Source organism: Aedes aegypti, chromosome 2 (genome assembly GCF_002204515.2).
Source record: "Aedes aegypti strain LVP_AGWG chromosome 2, AaegL5.0 Primary Assembly, whole genome shotgun sequence".
NCBI classification, from domain to species: Eukaryota; Metazoa; Arthropoda; class Insecta; order Diptera; family Culicidae; genus Aedes; species Aedes aegypti.
This window is the reverse complement of record NC_035108.1, coordinates 418,614,429-418,634,038: the sequence shown is the minus strand read 5'-3', so window position 1 is coordinate 418,634,038 and position 19,610 is coordinate 418,614,429. Positions and strand designations below refer to the sequence as shown.

The following is a 19,610-nucleotide window of genomic DNA, read 5'->3' as shown; positions in this document are numbered from 1 at the left end:
GAACCAAAACGATAAATTAACGTAAATCGCAAAAATGAAATGCATGATCTTTCTATCCGTTAAACAAGAAAACATATCCTAGCTACGTTTATTACTATTCTTGCTTTAGGCTCGAAGCTTCAAAACGAAAATCGAATGTTGTTCATGAACTTTGGACCTTGTATAAATATCCTTTGAAATGACCAACAACGGTCTCATTATGTTGGTCAAACTCTGTTAGCTATATACTCTTCATTCTTCTATCTATCCTCTCAATCTACTCTATCTCTCTACATTCGTAGATGTTGTAATTATTGTTCTTATAATAGTTAATGGCAATGAATGTAAAAAAACACCACCCATCTCACCGAACCATGCCACTCAGCAGGACATCCAAATAACGATAATAACTATCTTGCGAGCGTGCAAACGATAAAGCGCAATCAAATTCCATCTTTTATGGGAAAACAACTCTTATTTTCTCGTTCTATATCTCTTTTTCGTCCCGTCGCCGTCGTCGTCGCCATTGCTCCATCTATGTGTGTATGTGTGCACATATTATCTGTTGGTCGCCTGCCGAACCCAATGCACGCCTTCCCGAAACGATGGTGGATCTTTGTCGCCATGGTCAACTCGTTCGTGCAAAAATCCAACTTGATGCCTGGTGCTGAACAACTCCGGTCAGACTGTACCGATGTCCAGCGCATACGGAACTTCCACCGCCTCCACCACCACCAAACGTTGGCCTTATCGATGGCATTGCAGGTGGACCACCAAGGTTTGTTCCTTACCCTATTGCTGAACTTTCCAGATATTTGTTTTCAAGTGCCCCAAATTGTGTGAAAGCGTGGGTGATCTTCAAAACTGGTTAGTGTTAATTGCGTGGGAGCTTTTATGCTTTATTTTTATTGGAATAGTTTGTACAGTTTGAAAAACAAATGCGCCATTAACTTACTTCAGATAACATTTGTTGGCGTTGTATTGATGTTCTCCGATTGGACTGAAATATACAGGGATTGTTTTCCTACAATTTCAAATCGATGTTTGTCTTGTCAACCAAACTAGGTCGACAAAACCGTTTCAAGAATAAAAAAAAGTAGTATTTTTAGTAAAACAGGGTTACCAATTGACTATAAACAGAATCATAAAACATGACACCTAACTCAAAATAATCCATAGTTTATCAGGATTTGTTAAACACTATGCAACACCTATTTGTCAAAATTTCTTTTTTTTATAAGGCGAAAGCGGGTCAAAATTACCCATAATGTTTTTTGTGTCGGAAAATACACAAAATCACAAGGACTACTATAATGAATAAACAGATTTTACTAAAAATGTTTTCTTGTGAAAAATGCAATTTTCAACAATCTTCCTCGTTCTTTCACTCTTTCGTAATATTTGTAATCATCATGGCAAGTAAAAGTGAAAATTCCATTCAAGTTAAAAAAAGTACAGAGCCTCATAGCTCTCATATGTGCAGCCAGTCCAAACTAACCTAAGCTCAATTATTCACAAAATGATCTCTAGCAAACATATTATCATGTAAGAGATACACACACATGTGGCCCTCCCAATCGAACCCTTTAAAATGTTCCAAATTCCAATAAAATGCGGGAATTGACTCCAAACCAACCAGCGCACTATGGGCCAGGAATCAAATTTTCGCGACACAAACTCCTTCAAAATGAACAAAAACCAACCTTAAAGTAATACAAACTTAAGAATATATAAAAAAAGTCGTGTTTTAAACGTCTTAGATGCATTTTGAATTGAATTGTGAATATTTGTAAGGATTATAAATTTTCGGAAATATATGTTAATTAAGGCATTATTAATTGAAATTCGTTCATACTTCATAACACACAGTAATTGTGCATTTTCAGATATAAGATATGATTATGAGTTTTTCCAGAATTATTTAAAATGCCTGAAAAATGTGAGAATATTGTCATAGTTGTTTGTATTGCATTGACAACTATTTATCAGACATATTCATCGGTATTCACAGTATATTTCCATTTCATTGATCATTTACACTATTTACATTTTACAACATATTCTTTTTGCTGTACTTCACCTATGACAAAGTGATCAAGTCATCATAAAGTAATAGAGAAATTGTCTTGTCCCATAGTTGATATAAATTACATTCATTACATTACAAAACGGTAACAATTTCACGTTATTTGAAGTGGTTCAATCAAATTCATTTTCGAAACGTTTCGGTCAGGAATACTTAAGCTGTAATGGAGGTTTAACGCATCGAATTAAACATCAGGGCATCCGGTTTACACCAGCCTTCGGACCCCATTATATCGTTACACGCAGGAAATTCTTATATGAAAATAACGAATTTTTGGCCAGATCTCACGAATGATTTTAAATTGAAATAAATCAATCAGAATTCCTAATGCCTCATTTGCTTCCAACAAAATGAGATGATTCCTTTATGCACAATTTGATAGTTCATATGCTTAAACTACTTACATTCTCTGATATTCCAACATAGTATAGGAGGATAAAACAGATGGTTGCTTAATTCTCTAATAATCAATTGGGAAATATCCATTAACTCTTCGTGAACTATCAAATTAAAACATAAGGAGCAGGTTTTCAATGTGTCTTTTTGATCCTCAAAACTGTGATGATAATACTTCAAAACTTTTGTGTAACGTTATACAAACGGATTAAAAAATAGTCAGCAGGATTGGCATGATTCTTTTTAGAAATTTTCTACTAGATGTTTATTTCAAATTTAACTTATTGCGTTTTAAAAAGCAAAATTAGACATACACTACCCGTCATAAATACGGACTCACTGAAATAAGTATTGCAACACTCAGCTGAATAATGAATCACCCCCAAAAAGTTTAGCATCACCTCAGAACAGGTTAATTCACATTACTATATCTCGAGATCCTTACGACTTGCAAAGAAGCGATCTTCAGCAAAGTTGTTCAGGGGATCAAGGACATCCGGAAAGCGATCAGTTTAGTTCGCGATTTTGCCGTTAGGTGGCGCTAGTGAGCATGTAAAGTTGAGCATTTTGAACTAGCTCTAGCTTGTAATCCATAAGAGATAGAAAGTTCGGGTCTTCGGCAAAGTTGCTCAGGGGTTCAAGGACATCCGGAAAGCGATCAGTTAAGTTCGCGATTTTGCCGTTAGGTGGGGCTAGTGAGCATGTAAAATTGAGCATTTTGAACTAGTTCTAGCTTGTGATCCATAAGAGATAGAAAGTTCGGGTCTTTGTAAAGTTGCTCAGGGATTCAAGGACATCCGGAAATGGAACAGTTTAGTTCGCGATTTTGCCGCTAGGTGGCGCTAGTGAGCATTTCAAACTAGTTCTAGCTTGTGATCCATAAGAGATAGAAAGTTCGGGTCTTCGGCAAAGTTGCTCAGGGGTTCAAGGACATCCGGAAAGCGATCAGTTAAGTTCGCGATTTTGCCGTTAGGTGGGGCTAGTGAGCATGTAAAATTGAGCATTTTGAACTAGTTCTAGCTTGTGATCCATAAGAGATAGAAAGTTCGGGTCTTCGGAAAAGTCGCTTATGGATCACAAGCTAGAACTAGTTTGAAATGCTCAATATTGCATGCTCACTAGCGCCACCTAGCGGCAAAATCGCGAACTAAACTGTTCCTTTCCGGATGTCCTTGAACCCCTGAGCAACTTTGCCGAAGACCCGAACTTTCTATCTCTTATGGATCACAAGATAGAACTAGTTAAAAAAGCTCAATTTTGCATGCTCACTAGTGCCACCTAGCGGCAAAATTGCGAACTAAACTGTTCGCTTTCCGGATGTCCTTGAACTCCTGAGCAACTTTGCCGAAGACCCGAACTTGCTATCTCTTATGGATCACAAGCTAGAACTAATTCAAAATGCTCAATTTTACATGCTCACTAGCGCCACCTAGTGGCAAAATCGCAAACTAAACTGTTCCCTTTCCTGATGTCCTTGAACCCCTGAGCAATTTTGCCGAAGACCCGAACTTTCTATCTCTTATGGATCACAAGCTAGAACTAGTTGAAAAAGCTCAATTTTGCATGCTCACTAGCGCCACCTAGCGGCAAAATTGCGAACTAAACTGTTCGCTTTCCGGATGTCCTTGATCCCCTGAACAACTTTGCTGAAGATCGCTTCTTTGTAAGTCGTAAGGATCTCGAGATATAGCAATGTGAATTAACCTGTTTTGAGATGATGCTAAACTTTTCAGGGTGATTCAATATTCAGCTGAGTGTTTCAATACTTATTTTAGTGAGTCCGTATTTATGACGGGTAGTGTACAAAAATTCCATCCGTATTGTAAAAAAATATATTGAAAAGTTAAAGTTTTATATAATGTTTTAATCACTCAACCCAGATTTCTGAAAATCAGCTAGCTCATGAACGGGCCCTTGCTTAAAAGTAGATGATGGTTGCTTTCGTCATTTTTCAACCAATTAAACATATGTTGATCGTGGTTGATTGTATTATCAGCAGCGAAGTTGGAAATATAGAGTTAAAAAAATTGGTAAATCATCGCATGCATTTAGACCGGTCTATCTCGACCATCCGCAAGTATATGCAACAATTTTGGTAGCACATGAAAGAATGGAGTGTAGGCTTCCACCTCAAAATGATTGCAAGCCGAATACGGTGAAATACTTTAACTTTGAGACGAATTAGTAAAAAATAGCAAATATTATTGGTACATTATAGTATTATATACATTATATCGTTGGTATATAATCACATATGTTCTCAATAATGAGAAGTGCATCTCAATAAATCATTTGATTAAAAACAGAATTTTTGGACTTTTGTCGCGAAATTTTGATTTCTGGCGCATAGTGCAGCGTGAGAAGAAACAACGCCTACTACTGAATCGCCGAGGCTGCTCACGAAAACAATGGTGCAATGCCTTATTGTTATCCACATCATAAATTTTGCTAGGAAGTAACATTTGTTTCAGATATGGTCGGTGTTCAGACAGACTTAACCAAGTGTTTTTTCAATGGCTTCAAGAAAACGTACCCCTAGCATTTTAAATATCAAAATATTTGCATTATTTGCTGTTATAATTGAACACATCTATTTGATGAAACATATGTTCAAAAATAGCATGAAAGAAACAAAATTATTGAAATCTTTAACGTATCTTTAGAACGCCAAAATATCATCTAGTCCGGTCTGTCTGAACACTGATCATATAATCGGCGTTAAGTCAGAGGGAACCAAGACTTGGAATAATTGGATTATTCTCCCATTAGATGCGAAATTCCCTTACCTCCGTTTCATTTTGACAAAATTTGATGAATGCTGTAAACTGCGAGAGATATATAACAAATTTACTTTGGATGATCAATAGAAATCTATAAAAGAGTGCAGTTAGAGTGGACCAAGCGCTTATTATCATAATAGCAAAAATGATCAGCACGCTGAGGAATGCGAGGAAATGCAAAACATTTCAAGATATTTGTCAGAATTTTCGTTATCAAATGATTCTTCTAATTATCCGTCAATAGAAACTTATAAATATTACTTAGTTCGATGCATTTGATTTTAATTTTTGACCATTATTTGGATGGGTGGTCAGAAATTGCAACAATTTCTGTGCAGACAGAGCGGTCCAAATGTTGAAAAGAAATAAACTGATTTATTATTGAATTTTTTTTTAGTCAATCTCAGAGTCCGATAGAAGTTTATGGCAGTTCTATGGGGTATGTATGGAACCCGCTCATTGGACCAGTATATTTTGGTTGGGATTTTCACTCGGTCAACTCTGACTGAACACATATTTGAATATTTCTGCCCTGATCTGCAAAACCTTAATTTTCAAGCTATCGTAATGCCACTGATTTCGGGATAGGAATTACGGATTATTAAAGAAATTACGTTACTGGTTCGAAGGGTCTTTATAGTCTGCTTATCTTAGAGATATGCACGCAGTTTGACCATGACCGTTAAATGATTGTTATTTTCCTAGCAATTGTTCAGTCAGAGTGAACCAACTCACTGAACGGTGGTCTTTAGTTCAGTCAGAATGGACCAAGTACACATAGTACATCAAAAATCGTTCTATCAGAGGTTTGGATTATGATTTTTCATGATAACCACTTCACATTATATTATTTGGAAGTAACGCAAAGGTGTGTAGAAATATTGAACCTAAATATAAACGAGTACAGAGCGTTAGACTTGAAACCCATATAAAAAATATATATAAAATGTTACTTGGTCCACTCTGACTTAACGCTGACCATATGGCAGTGGCAAAACGGTATTAAATGATCGGAGTTAAGTCAGAGTGGTCCAAGTGACATTGTTCATATTTTGAAAAAAACGAGCTTGAAGTCTAATGCTTTGTTATTTTGTAACTCGATAAAAAAAATTGGTTCAATATTTTTACACATCTTTGTGTTACTTTCACACAACATAATGTGAAGTGATAATTGTGAAAAATCATAATCCAAACCTCTGATAGGACGATTTTTTGATGGACTAAGACTAAGGAAGGCCCCTCAAAAAATATTGTTCTGGAAATCATAATGATTTTGCTTCCGTTACTGTGTAAAAATTTATTAGTTTTGTACACTGTGCCGAATAGCAAGAACTCAAAATAGAGTATTCGTGCAAAAGTTCGTTCATTTTTGTGGAAGTTGAAGCTTTTTTTGTATTTGTGTATTTTTCAACACGAATTTTGGGGACTATTTAATCCCCCTTCCCTAACACAAAAAGCTGAAATTTTGCAAAATTACTTTTATATGAACTAATAAACTCTGAACGTTTCAATCCAATCTTGGAACATCGATATAATATGGGGTTGCTGCTCTAGTGGACAAGCTGTGTTCAAACACCACCCCGAAATAATCGAGATTTTTTTGAAACAGTGGTCCTAGATGACATTTCAAATGAAAGCTATTGAGTTGCCCTACAAAACTTCATATTTAGTTTTCAACCTAGTTCAGTTGACAAGAAAAAAAATGATTTGAAAATCACTTAATATTGTATAAACAGCAGATTTTTCTCTATTCGAAGTATTTTTGTATGCAAATAGCATGTATATTATGAAGCTCATATAACGTAGAGTAAACATGCCTAATTTCAACTGAATCCGTGCATTTTTACTTTAGTTATAGCAGTTTTATAGAATTCGTTTTTTTATTTAAGTTTTGGGGGTTATTTTTTCTCACTTCTCCTTACTATAAAATCTGAAATTTTGCAAAATAATTTATTTTCTATAGGAAAACAACCCCTGTAAATTTCAGCGCAATCGGAGAACATCAATATAACCTCTCTTGGCAAGGGGTTGCGATTATCGCAAACTGACTCAAGTTCAAACATTAACCCGAAACAAAAAACTATTTTTTTAAACCACTTTTCTGGGTTACACCTCAAATAAAAGCCCATGAGTTACTCTACAAATCGTCATATTTAGTTATTCTACCTAGTTCGGTTGACAAGAAAAGAGTCAATTTGTAACCATTTTTTTTTAAGAAACACATATTTAATCGATTTGAAGCATTTTTTTAATTCATATACCGTGCTAATCTTAAAGTTCATATAATTTAGAGTAATCATGCCAAATTTCAACAAATCCATGCATTTTACTGAAGTTTGAGTAGTTTTTGTGATTTTGCATATAATGGGACATTCAATTTTTAGGGTTTATTTTGTACCGCTTTCTACTAATATAAAAATCTGAAAATTTGTAAAATATCTTCTTTTGTTTGAAAAAACAAACCCTGAAATTTTCAGCCTGATCACAGAATATCGATGCAAGATGGGGTTGCGGCTCTAAATACGACACTACAACTCTTCAACATTAGCAACGTGTTGCTTTGAACTTCTTTGCATATGCAGATATTATCGAAGCTTCATGTACTACCTTTGTAGACCTGAAGAGTATATTCCACAGTATTTTGAAGTTTAGGGCGGATAAAACCAATAATATGTGTTAACCTTACATAGATTAACCTTCATTAGGTCAACACCCAGTCAACATTTTGGTTGGTTTAACTTTTGTTATACATCATTCTATATGAATCAATTCAAACGTATAGAATGCATGAAAAGGCTAAATACCTACCAAAGTGGAGGCTATATACGTACTAGGCACAACTTTTTCAGACTTTCTTCGATCACGATGCCAATAAAATTGGATGAAAATAAAAAAAAGTTTCCGGCAAGCCTCGAACACAGAACCTCTGGATTAGAAATCGGACACCTTACGTACCGAGGGCTACATAATACATACGTGATTATTTGCCAATTTTAATGCATGTTTCATGTAAAGTGACACTTGCTTTGTTGTTCTTTGAGGCCGATCGTCAGCAGATACCAAGTTTGGGTGACAATTTTATCGATTTTATTGCGATTTCATATGATGCTTTCTGGATTGATATACGATCTGTTTATACAATTTAAAGCGATTCTATGATGCACTATTTACCACATGTTTTGCTGTCAACACAGATTGTCGTTTATGAATCGTATTGTGGATTTATATGCAACTTGTATTGACATTGATAACGCTTAATGGCATCTTGTGCGATTCTGATTTTTGACGCACGAATATGTGGTTTTGGATGCACATTCTTCTACCATACGTGGTTCACTGGGCATAGTTTTGCAAGCTAAAAAAAAATTTGAAACCTGCATAACTTTAGATTTTGCTGAAATTTTCCTGAAAAACTCTTCTGGTTGATGATCTAAAAGTTTTGAAAATATGGGCCAGGTGGTTCTTAAGTTATTTCGGACTATTGGGGTATCAAAATTGGCCACATCATCCCTTCAACGGATATCTCAGAAACCTGATGAGCTAGACGGTTGGTGTTTCCGGTAAAGTTGTTTAGGAATTAGTCCGCTAGATGGTGCTAGTAACATTTTTTTTAAATTTTCTATAACTCAAAAACCTGCTAGAAGGTTGGTGTTATAGGCAAAGTTGTTCAGTGGACCGAAGGCTACCTGGCACTAAAAAATCTGTTTGAGAATTCGTCCGCTAGATGGCGCTAGTAACATTTCTTTATTATTTATTTCTTATATTTCTATAACTCAGGATCCTGATGAGCTAGAAAGTTGGTATTTTCGACAAAGATGTTTAGTAGAAGAAGGGAAATCTGGCAAAGGAAAATCTCTTTGGGAATATATCCGCTACGTGATGTTAGAAACATTTTTCTTTAATTTGTTATATCTCGAGATCTTGATGAGATAGAAGGTTGGTGTCTTTAGCAAAGTTGTTTAGCAGAAGGAGGGCTATCTGGCAGTGTAAAATCTGTCTGGGACTCCGTTCTTTACCTTCAGCAACTTAATTTCAAAACCAGGATAGGTTTTTTCGGGAAAGCTTTACTTACCTTCTTATTGAATCATTGTAGTTTCAGGACCATAAGCGATTATTAGTATTGTTCTGAAATTTTCTTTGTATGTTCATTGGAGCACTGTGCGGATTTTGAGCTTCAAGATTCGCAGCAATCATATTATCCATCAATCAATAATATGATTGACCAAAAATTTGCAACTCCATGATAGAAGAAACGAAAACAACCTTACCCGTGCAGAAGAAAATTGCTAATGAATACCAAACTGAGGTATTCCATACCAGATAATTTCCAACACTTACAACAAGAATGAGGTAAGATACCTCAAATAATATCTTATGCATGCTCTTCTAACACCAAACTGATAATTAGATCAGGTATTGTAATACCTAAATAATACGTGATGGATTTTTTTAGTAAGGGTTCTGCTAATGATGATGATGATGATGATGATGATGATTATTTAGCCACCATCAGCGCAAGGATTACCTATGGCTGCAGAATCATACCGGGATGGTATGATCTACCTGATGTTTAGAAAGGGTTCTGCTAATGCACAAATAATTGGAAAAAAGGACGACGGAGGTTGATTTTAACCGTCTAACCATTTTCACCAAAGGCGCCGATATTATAGTTCATCAGAATCAAAAAAAAAAAAAAGTTATAAGCGACATCGAACAGAATCTGACCTTATTTGATTTCTATCTACATCTTAGATTTGTGGCTTAAACCTTACCGTATGAACATTAATAAAGACAGATTATCAGTCTTGATATGCAAGTGTCTCATAGTGGATGGATCCATTTTCACATTTTTCACTCACAAATAATACCTTCCATAATCTTCTCAACAACATAACTGAAAACATCTATGGTCTTACTTTTCAGGATCATTAGCTAGACAAATAAAATAAATCATTCACGTCACCAAACACATTTTTGATCAACAGTTGCGAAAACAACCTTTTAGCTCATCAGGATCCCGAGAAACAAATGTAAAATAAATACAAGCGCTCTCTAGTGAATAAACTCCCAAACGAATAAGTATCCGGCAGACCGTCCACGATCTGCTGAACCATTTTGCTAAAGACTCCAACTTTCTAGCATATCTTAAAATGCAGTAGTTTGAAGGAAATGGTTTACTAGCGCCACCTAGTGGACACATTTTCAAACAGATTTTTCACAGCCATATAGCCCTCGTTTAGCTGAACAACTTAGCCGACAACACCAACTTTCTAGATCATCAAGATCTGAAGATATGGAGGATTGAAGAATATTTGTTACTAGCGCCAATTTGCGGACGAATTCTGAAACAGATTTCCCACTTTCAGATAGCCCTCGTTTTGCTGAACAACTTTGCCAAAGATTACAAACTTCTAGCTCACCATGATTTAGACTTATAGAAAATTTGAGAAAAAATGCTATTGGCGCCTAGCGGATGAACTCCCAAACATAATTTTCAGTGCCAGGTAGCCCTCGTTCTGCTGCACAACTTTGCCGAAACACCAACCGTCTAGCTCATCAGGATCCTGAGATATCCGTTGAAGAGATGATGATGCCAGTTTTGGTACCCCAAGACAACCCGGTACCAGCTGAACCATATTTTTTAAAATTTCAGACCATAAACTAGAAGAGTTTTTCAGTAACTTCTGAAAGTTTCAGTAAAATCCATCAAGAAACAAAAAAAGTTATGCATGTTTTAGTGTGTTTTTCAGCATGCAAAAGTATGTAGGCTGGATGAAGTTGAAACACGTGTCAACTAAACTATAACGCAAAAGTTAAGAGCAAATCACTCACCAAGGTCGATTCTCAGATGCAAATGTGTGTTCGTGAAAGATATAAAATCATGTAACGCAAGATACGTAGTTCTATCATACACAGTATTATCATGCTTGATACTCATATGATCTTATAAATTTCATGTTCCTTTCCATAATTTTGGCTATCGTCTATTCTGCCTAATCGTCTATTATTACAAATCGTCCATCATGCCTGACATGCATTAGGATAAACCAGTAGCGCAACAATGAATTGGTTCTGGAGGGGGTTTTGTAAACTTGGAGGTGAAGCTTTTGGCAATGTGTTTTTTACCAAAAAAAAAATGCTGCGGAATTAAAGTATATTATATATATGTTAACACGTGTACTTGAAACGGACTGAACAAGATTTTAATACAATTGTTACATTTAACAGAATTGACAATCCAGTAGACCGAAAACGTAGGTCCAAAACGTATTTTGCTTTCATTGTGAAGATTTCATGAACAATGTTTTACCACTTTGGAATTTTCGTAAGGACCATTCATCATACCTGGTTTTTGGATGATTTTGTAATCCAATAATTTCACTATTGTAGTTGGAATCACAAATTTTACAATTTCCAATGTAAACACTCTCTCTCTCTTTATTAATTATCTCAAAAATAAAATATATTTTACGATCAACACCTATGAAATTGTTGAAATGCCTCGTGGGACTGGCAAGAAAAAAGTACACAAAGGACAATATTCATATGAAATAATCAAATTTGGGGACCTGCATCGCAGCTTACAGCTAACCGATTGATCTTAAATTTGAACTGCGTTTTATAAATAACTTGAGTCTAAAAAGTTTTACCGAAAATATTATTTAAAAACCGAAATTTTAAATTGAAAAGAAAAATTATAATGCAAATATATGCCTTGACGAAAGTGTGCTTCTGCAAATTTTTCGACCAAGGCGAAATGTAAAATTTTGTGGAATATAATATTTTTCTTGATTTGTTCGTTTTCAAAATATCTATGAATAAAAATATATGCCGTTTTGTCTAAGTGGGCGGTTTAACTACTTTATATTTCTTGCAAAGAATTTGATGATTTCTCCACAGATCTTGTAAGTATTTGCAGCATGCAGCTGAAATTTAAGATCAATCGGTTTGTCAAAAGCAGAAATTCAGGTCTTATATGAAAGTCGACCTTTGTGTAATGTAAGAGATTTACTTTGAAAGTAGTAAAACAAGGGTAAATTCTGAACCAATTGGAAGATTTTTGATGCTTAGGATGCTGCAGATTCTTGAGTTTTGTTCACGTTATTCGGAGCTCTTGAAGCGAAACTCGCTTTTGCAGTAGGGTAAAGCTCAAGCTGAAATTTTATTTCAATCCATTATATCACCGGTTTGCATAGATATATTGTTACTTACAATTTAGTCTCCTATTTAATTCAATCGTGAACAAATTATAGTTTTTAAGTCCAATTTAGCGTTTAAGTTCAGATTAGCCTGTAAGTTCAATTGTTTTAGAGTATTTAAGGTATAGTAAATTAATTTTATCTTACAAATCCTTTTCAACCATCCGATGATTTTAAGCGATCTGGAGAACTGTTTTATTTTTCCCTGATAGTGATCAGAACGTCAAACGTCTGCCACTCACAATTTTCTGTCAAACTCCACAATGTTCATTCTCGTACGAGGGGCTTGCGCGCAACATCCTCCCCCTCATGTCGCCTGAACTTCCGATCCGGCGTCATCCTTCGGTTCCACGTTTAATAGCGCAAGCTTAGCAACAGCTCGACTTAGTATACCACCAGTAGTCATCACATCAGCCTTCCGTATTGTTCCGTCTTTACCTGGATATACACGCGCCACCCGACCCCTCAACCATCTATTTCTGACCTTCTCATCAGCAATAACCACCAAATCACCCTCTTTGATTGTTCGAACACCTTTGAACCATTTTGTTCTTCTTGCAATCGTTGGAAGGTACTCTGTGATCCAACGTCGCCACATCCGATCCAACGTGCGTTGAATCATATCCCAACTGCTTCGCAGAGCTTGTTTTTCGTCCACTGGCAGTTTTACTGGCTGTTGAACTCCACTTGAACTAAGCAGCAGGAAATGGTTCGGAGTAATTGCTTCATCGTCGGACGTCGCCAGGGATACAAACGTCAATGGCCGCGAGTTGATCATTCTTTCAGCTTCCAAAAACATCGTTGCTAATGATTCGTCGTCTAGCTTGCGGTCGATTGGTATGACTTCAAGTGCCGTTTTGATGGACCTCACCATTCTCTCCCAGCATCCTCCCATGTGTGGTGCTGAGGGCGGATTGAACCTCCACTTTGTGTAAGTGTCCGTTATAGAATTGCCGAGCTCTGAATTGATCTCTGCGAGTTCCTTTGCAAGCTCCCTACTAACGCCGATGAAATTAGTTCCGTTATCCGAATAGATTTCTTGAGGCGCTCCACGTCTTGCGATGAATCTCCGAATCGCTTTTTTGCAAGAATCGGCCGATAAACTACAGGCAACCTCAATGTGTATTGCCCTGATAGTCAGACAAGTGAAAACTACTCCCCAGCGTTTGGCTACACTGCGGCCAACCTTGACTAGATATGGGCCGAAGTAGTCTATACCAACGAATGTGAATGCTCGTACAAATGATGTTAAACGAACTTTAGGTAGTGGTCCCATTTTCGGCGGCACCGGGATACTCTTGTGAACTCGGCACCACATGCACCGCGACTTCGTCTTTCGTAGGCTTGCTCGAAGTTTCGATACAAAAAACTTTTGCCGAATCTCATTCAGTATAGTCTCATCATTGGCGTGCCGGTACTTATCGTGATACCAGTTTATAACAAGTTCCGTCAGGCGGTGTTCCCTCGGAAGTATAACTGGATACTTCGCATCAAATGTCAAACAATCTGCAGCATCCAGACGACCATCTACTCGGAGAACATCTTGATCATCAATCATTGGTGGGAGATTTGCTATCTTGCTCGAGCTCTCAATTGACAATTTCGTTCCCTTTTCCTTGTTCTGCTTCAATGCTGCGACTTCATCAGGATAGGCTTCTAACTGTGCAAGTTTCCATAACGTTACCTCAGCCTTCTGCAGCTCTTCTTGTCCTAGATTGCTTCCGGTTTCACGTGGAACACCAGTAACAACACGACGTAAGTTGTCCATGTATCTATGAACATAGGCTACAGTTCTCTTCAATCGTTCAAACTTGGAAAATCGCGCAAAATCAATCATTGGTTCTGCGAGGACATGTGCACATACAAATGATGGTCGAAGTTCTTCGGTAGTTTCCGCACATTGCTCATCCCGCCAGTCATTTCCAGGTTCATACAGAAAAGTGGGTCCACGATACCATCGGCTATCAGGGTAAACCGAAGGCCCTTTACCCCACTTTGTTGCCTCGTCGGCGACGTTAGCTCTCGTTCCTATCCACCTCCATTCATCTACTGAAGTCAAACTGAGTATCTCGTTGATTCTAAATGCCACGAATTGACGATAACGCCGAGAGTCAGATTTTATCCAGGCCATCACCGTTGTGGAATCGCTCCAGAGAATTGTACGACTGATTTTTAGGGAGTGGTTTTCTTCGATCGTTTTTCTTAAACGAGCTCCGATCAAGGCTGCCATCAACTCAAGACGCGGGATTGATAAAGCTTGAAGAGGTGCTACTTTAGTTTTGGAAGAGACTAGCGAACATCTAATTTCTCCTTTGTCTACAATCCGAAAGTATGCGACTGCAGCGTAGGCTTCTGTACTCGCATCAACAAAAATGTGCAACTGCAACGAATTGTAGCTGATCGGGTCATAGCCCGGAAAATAACAACGACTGATTCTCACTTTAGAGATCACTGCCATCAAGTTCAGCCACTGCTTCCACTTTTGAAATATTCGGGATGGTATTTTATCATCCCAACCGATGCTCTCTCTCCAGGTATCTTGAACGATTACTTTTCCGTGAACTATGAAGGTAGCCACAATTCCAAGTGGGTCATATAGACTCATAACAACGCTTAATACTTCTCGTTTAGTTGGAATTACTTCACCATTCATAAGACGTTGGACATCATCTCGTAAACAGAAGTTGAAGGCGAAAACATCTTCGTCGGGCAGCCATATCATTCCTAGGATTCGCTCGAGGTTTATCTCTTTACCAGCAGTGAATTGTTTAGTTACCACTGTATTAACTTCACCTATCCCTTCAAGAACTTCCCGTCTGTTTGATCTCCAGTTTCGAATGAAGAAATCTGCTTTTCCATGAACGGTCGTTACGTCATTAGCGAGTTGAACTGCCTCGCCAACCGTGTCGACACTATCAAGATAGTCGTCGACATAGTGTTTGTTTTTTATGGCCTCCGAAGCTCTTGGGTAGTTTTCCTCATACTCCGATGCGTTGAGATTTTTTACAAATTGTGATTGTACTGGGGAGCAAGTCGCTCCAAATATCGCTACGTTGGTAACCATTACTTTGATGGGCTGCTCAGGAGAATCTCTCCACAAGAAAAGAAGAGCGCTACGATCTTCAGGCCGAATAAGGATCTGTAGAAACATTTCCATAATGTCGGCCGATATTGCTACCTCACGCTCTCGGAATTGAAACATCACTGCTAACAAAGGAGTTAGGAGGTCTGGACCTGTCAGGAGTTCGTCGTTTAAAGAAGTGCCGTTAACCTGGGCTGCTGCATCCCAAACCAGGCGTACTTTTCCAGGCTTTTTTGGATTTGTAACGACACCAAGAGGCAGATACCACATGCGTCGTGGGACGAAGCTTTCAATCTCGTCTTTAGTAGCTTCATGCACATATCCCTTAAGCTTATAGTCCATTATTTGATTACGAACAACTTCGTATAGCGTTGAATTCCTCTGAAGTCGCTTCTCCAAGCATTTTAGACGTCTTTCAGCCATAGGTCTGCTGTCCGGAAGTTCCACATAATCATTTTTCCACAGTAGTCCTGTTTCGAATTTGCCACAGTTGGTACGCACTGTAGACTCCACCAATATTTTTCGGGCTCGTTCTTCTTCCGCGCTTTCTAAGGCCGGGGCTGCTGCGATGCCCAAATTTTCTAATGCGAAAAATTCTTGAACGTAGTCATGGAGTTCGGTGAGCGAAGGTCGCTTGCAAATGTGCATTTGACGGTGCTGCATCAGCTCTCCTCCCTGAATTCTTCCGTATACTGCCCAACCAATTCGTGTTTTTGACGCAATCGGCTCTTGTATACGTCCTTCACGCAACTTGAGCGTAGCAAGAAGATGAACGTTGTCGATTCCTATAAGTATTCCAGGGACAGCTGATTGAAAACTTTTAATAGGTAACTTCCTGAGATATTTGAAGCGCTCGGATATTTCTTCGAAATCCAAAGATTGCCGTGGAAGTCCTAGTTTGTCAACAGTGTAAGCCTCTCCAATTTTGAAGCGTTTTTCGCTTCCTTGCGCAGAGATTTCCATCTGGACCATGCGAGCATCTGCAATTCCTTTGTTGATACCACCTGTCCATTGGATGCACAACGATTCCCTTGGTCCGTCTAGTCCTAGTGCTCGTGAGATTTCCTCTTCAACCAGTGTCACTGAAGATCCGTCGTCTAGGAAAGCAAACGTATTAACCTCTCCGAATTTCCCATACAGTGTTACGGGAAGCACTCGGAAGAGCATTGACGTAGTGATGCTTTGATGTATCGTGACGGTTGCATTAGTACTACGTTCCGGCTGCTTTAATTCCGTTGCAGGATCGTAATGCAGCAGACGGTGATGTAATTTTTGGCAACCATTCAGACCACAGGCTTCAGCTTTGCACGGCCATCGTAAATGCGAAGTCAAACATCTTCGACACAGTTTATTGTTCTTCACGAGATTCCAACGATCGTCTAGGCTGAGGGCTTTAAACTTTTCACATTCACTTGCTTGATGGCCATCCACTTTGCACCCTGGACATTTCTTTGTCTGCTCCATCTTCAAATCTGGGCGCTGTTCCGTTCGCAAGTGCGTACCGTCTTCGTTGATTTGCTGCTCCGAATCTTTATCTCCTGTACTGTGTGCATTAACGAATGCTTTCTCTTTTGCCTTAGCACGGTCATCCTTTACGAATTTTTGCTGCATGTTAGTCAAAGTTATGCTACTGGTTGCTGATGTCACTCGTGTCATATATTCTCCGAATACGTTGAGATCAACAACTGGAAATTGCTGTTGGTACATTGCCCAGTTGAATTTCACATTTGCTGGTAACTTATCGACTAGCTCCTGCAACAACGATGGATTAGACAAATGCCAGTTTAGTCCAACGGCTTTCAGGTGACCGCACAGGTTTTGCACAGCCAGTCCGAATGTAACTAATGTTTCTAATCGATCGGGTTTTGGGGGTGGAGTCGCTCTTACCTTCTCGATCAGGTTATGGACAATTTGTTCTGGTCTACCAAATAAGGTTTGCAAGGTAGACATAACTTGAGGGACTGTTGAAGGATGCAGCAAAAAACTGCTAACTGCATCCTTAGCTGCTCCCTTCAAGGCGCGTTGTAGTCTTAGAAGATTTTCAAAGTCGGAGTAGCCACAAGCTTGCGTAGAGTGGTGGTAACTGCTATGGAAAAGTGGCCAGTCGACGGGGTCCCCAGTGAATGTGGGCAATTCTTTGGAAAGTACTTGTCTGGCGGCAAGATGTTCCGGCGATGGGCGGAAAACTTCCTGCTGTACACAGTTCCCACGTATGTTGCTGGGCATTGCTGGCTCGAACTGGTGATATGCGTAAGTTTCTGCATTTTGGGTGGTTGGGATGTTGTTAAATGGGGCCCAGATAGCCGTAGCGGTAAACGCGCAGCTATTCAGCACGACCAAGCTGAAGGTCGTGGGTTCGAATCCCACCGGTCGAGGATCTTTTCGGGTTGGAAATTTTCTCGACTTCCCAGGGCATAGAGTATCTTCGTACCTGCCACACGATATACGCATGCAAAAATGGTCATTGGCATAGTAAGCTCTCAGTTAATAACTGTGGAAGTGCTCATAAGAACACTAAGCTGAGAAGCAGGCTTTGTCCCAGTGGGGACGTAACGCCAGAAAGAAGAAGAAGATGCTGCATCAATAAGTTGTTAAAAAGAACCACTTGGGCACTTCCGTCATTCACTTTGGCATAGAGGGTTTTCTCATCCGAATCGCTGGAACTTTGTATAAAAAGCACTTCTATTCGACGCTAATTTTAACCAGATATAAACACAGAAGCCTTCAAAACCATTTCCTGCCGAAGCGAATAAAACTAGCTAAGAATGGGATCCAGCCTCGTATTTCTGAATATTTGTTTGCCTTCAGTTCAGTTCAGGGGAATTTGACTTCTAACCCCCCCCCCTTGGTTGCGCAACTGGGTTAAACGCTTCCCTAGTGGAAGAAACTTGAATAGTGGTATTGTTTTCTTTTGTTTAAGCTGTTAAAATGATACAGGCTATCGAAATATATTCGTGAAATTTGAACGTAAAACTGTTTAAATCAAAAATTTTGCTGGAAAAGTAATGCATCAGAACAGATAGTGGCGGGTGTTAATTGTAGGAATCATGCTATAAACATACCTCCACGAAAGAAACAGACTTCCTATTGTTTATTTGAGGGTTTTTGCGAGGAATTTCAAATGCATCGTAGTTTTTATACATTTAAATGATAGATGGATATCTATCGACTAATGCATTGAAATCACATATTTTATGATTTTATCAACAAGTTTAGCTGTTTTTCCTTGGGTGCACCTCTAATGATGCTTTTGGACTATGCCTATCGTATTTATGCCTTTTGTGCTTGTTTGTATAATTTTTCATCTGATTCATTCACTCTTCTCTTAATTCACGTTTAATTGACGTGTTTTAACATTCATGTCAAAGCTACTTTGGACGACAACTTTTGAGGAGGCAAATGATTCTATGTAACTTTCTGTGTGAATTATAATTGACAGCCAAGGTCGGGAACGAAAAACGTAGGCCCATTTTCCATGTACAGTTGAGAAAGGGTTCAGCGTGAGTTGCAGGTAATTTCCTAATTTTTGTGTAAACTAGACGAAGGCTGAAGACGTCAAAGTTTGTGACACAACACGAAATGTGGGTTGGCAGGTTAATTGAGATAGCAACTTACGTCTATGAGATGGGGTGATATCGAGGAAGCAATTTTCTAATTATTTTGTTTCAAGGTAAGCGATGACCTTTGTGTTGTTTGAAGTTTATATGTTAAAAATTGGTTGTACTACAAGCTGAGAAGATCCATTTCGAATTATGCAAATGAAAACAACACATACAGTTTCTTTTTTGCATTACATCCGCCAGTTAACGTTCTATGCTGGGACGACAAGAACGTTTAAAAGTCACGCTCGTCGTCGATGTGACAAATAGGAACAATTTATCAACTCAAACAGCAGGATTACCCGAAAATCCTTGTTACACAACCAATTGGTTCTGTTTGTCACATTGCCGTTTGATTTATCATGATTTGATGACCGTCACGTGCATCGTCAACTGCGGACGAGATGAGAAAACAAAAAAGCATCAAGTTGGAACATCAAGAGCCTGGGCACTCGGAACGGATAGCAGTATATATATCGTTTTGAATAT

General features: G+C 38.4%; 1 protein-coding gene across 6 annotated transcripts in view; it reads left to right on the top strand.

Annotated features, from left to right (window-relative positions):
- The window catches only part of LOC5571525, a 531,761-nt gene that overhangs the window by 424,110 nt on the left and 88,041 nt on the right, over positions 1–19,610 (top strand). For all 6 annotated transcript variants that reach the window (XM_021847436.1, XM_021847435.1, XM_021847439.1 and 3 more), the window contains one exon: positions 665–757. In XM_021847436.1, the coding sequence (XP_021703128.1) occupies positions 665–757 (93 nt within the window). The remainder of the gene's footprint in view (positions 1–664; positions 758–19,610) is intronic.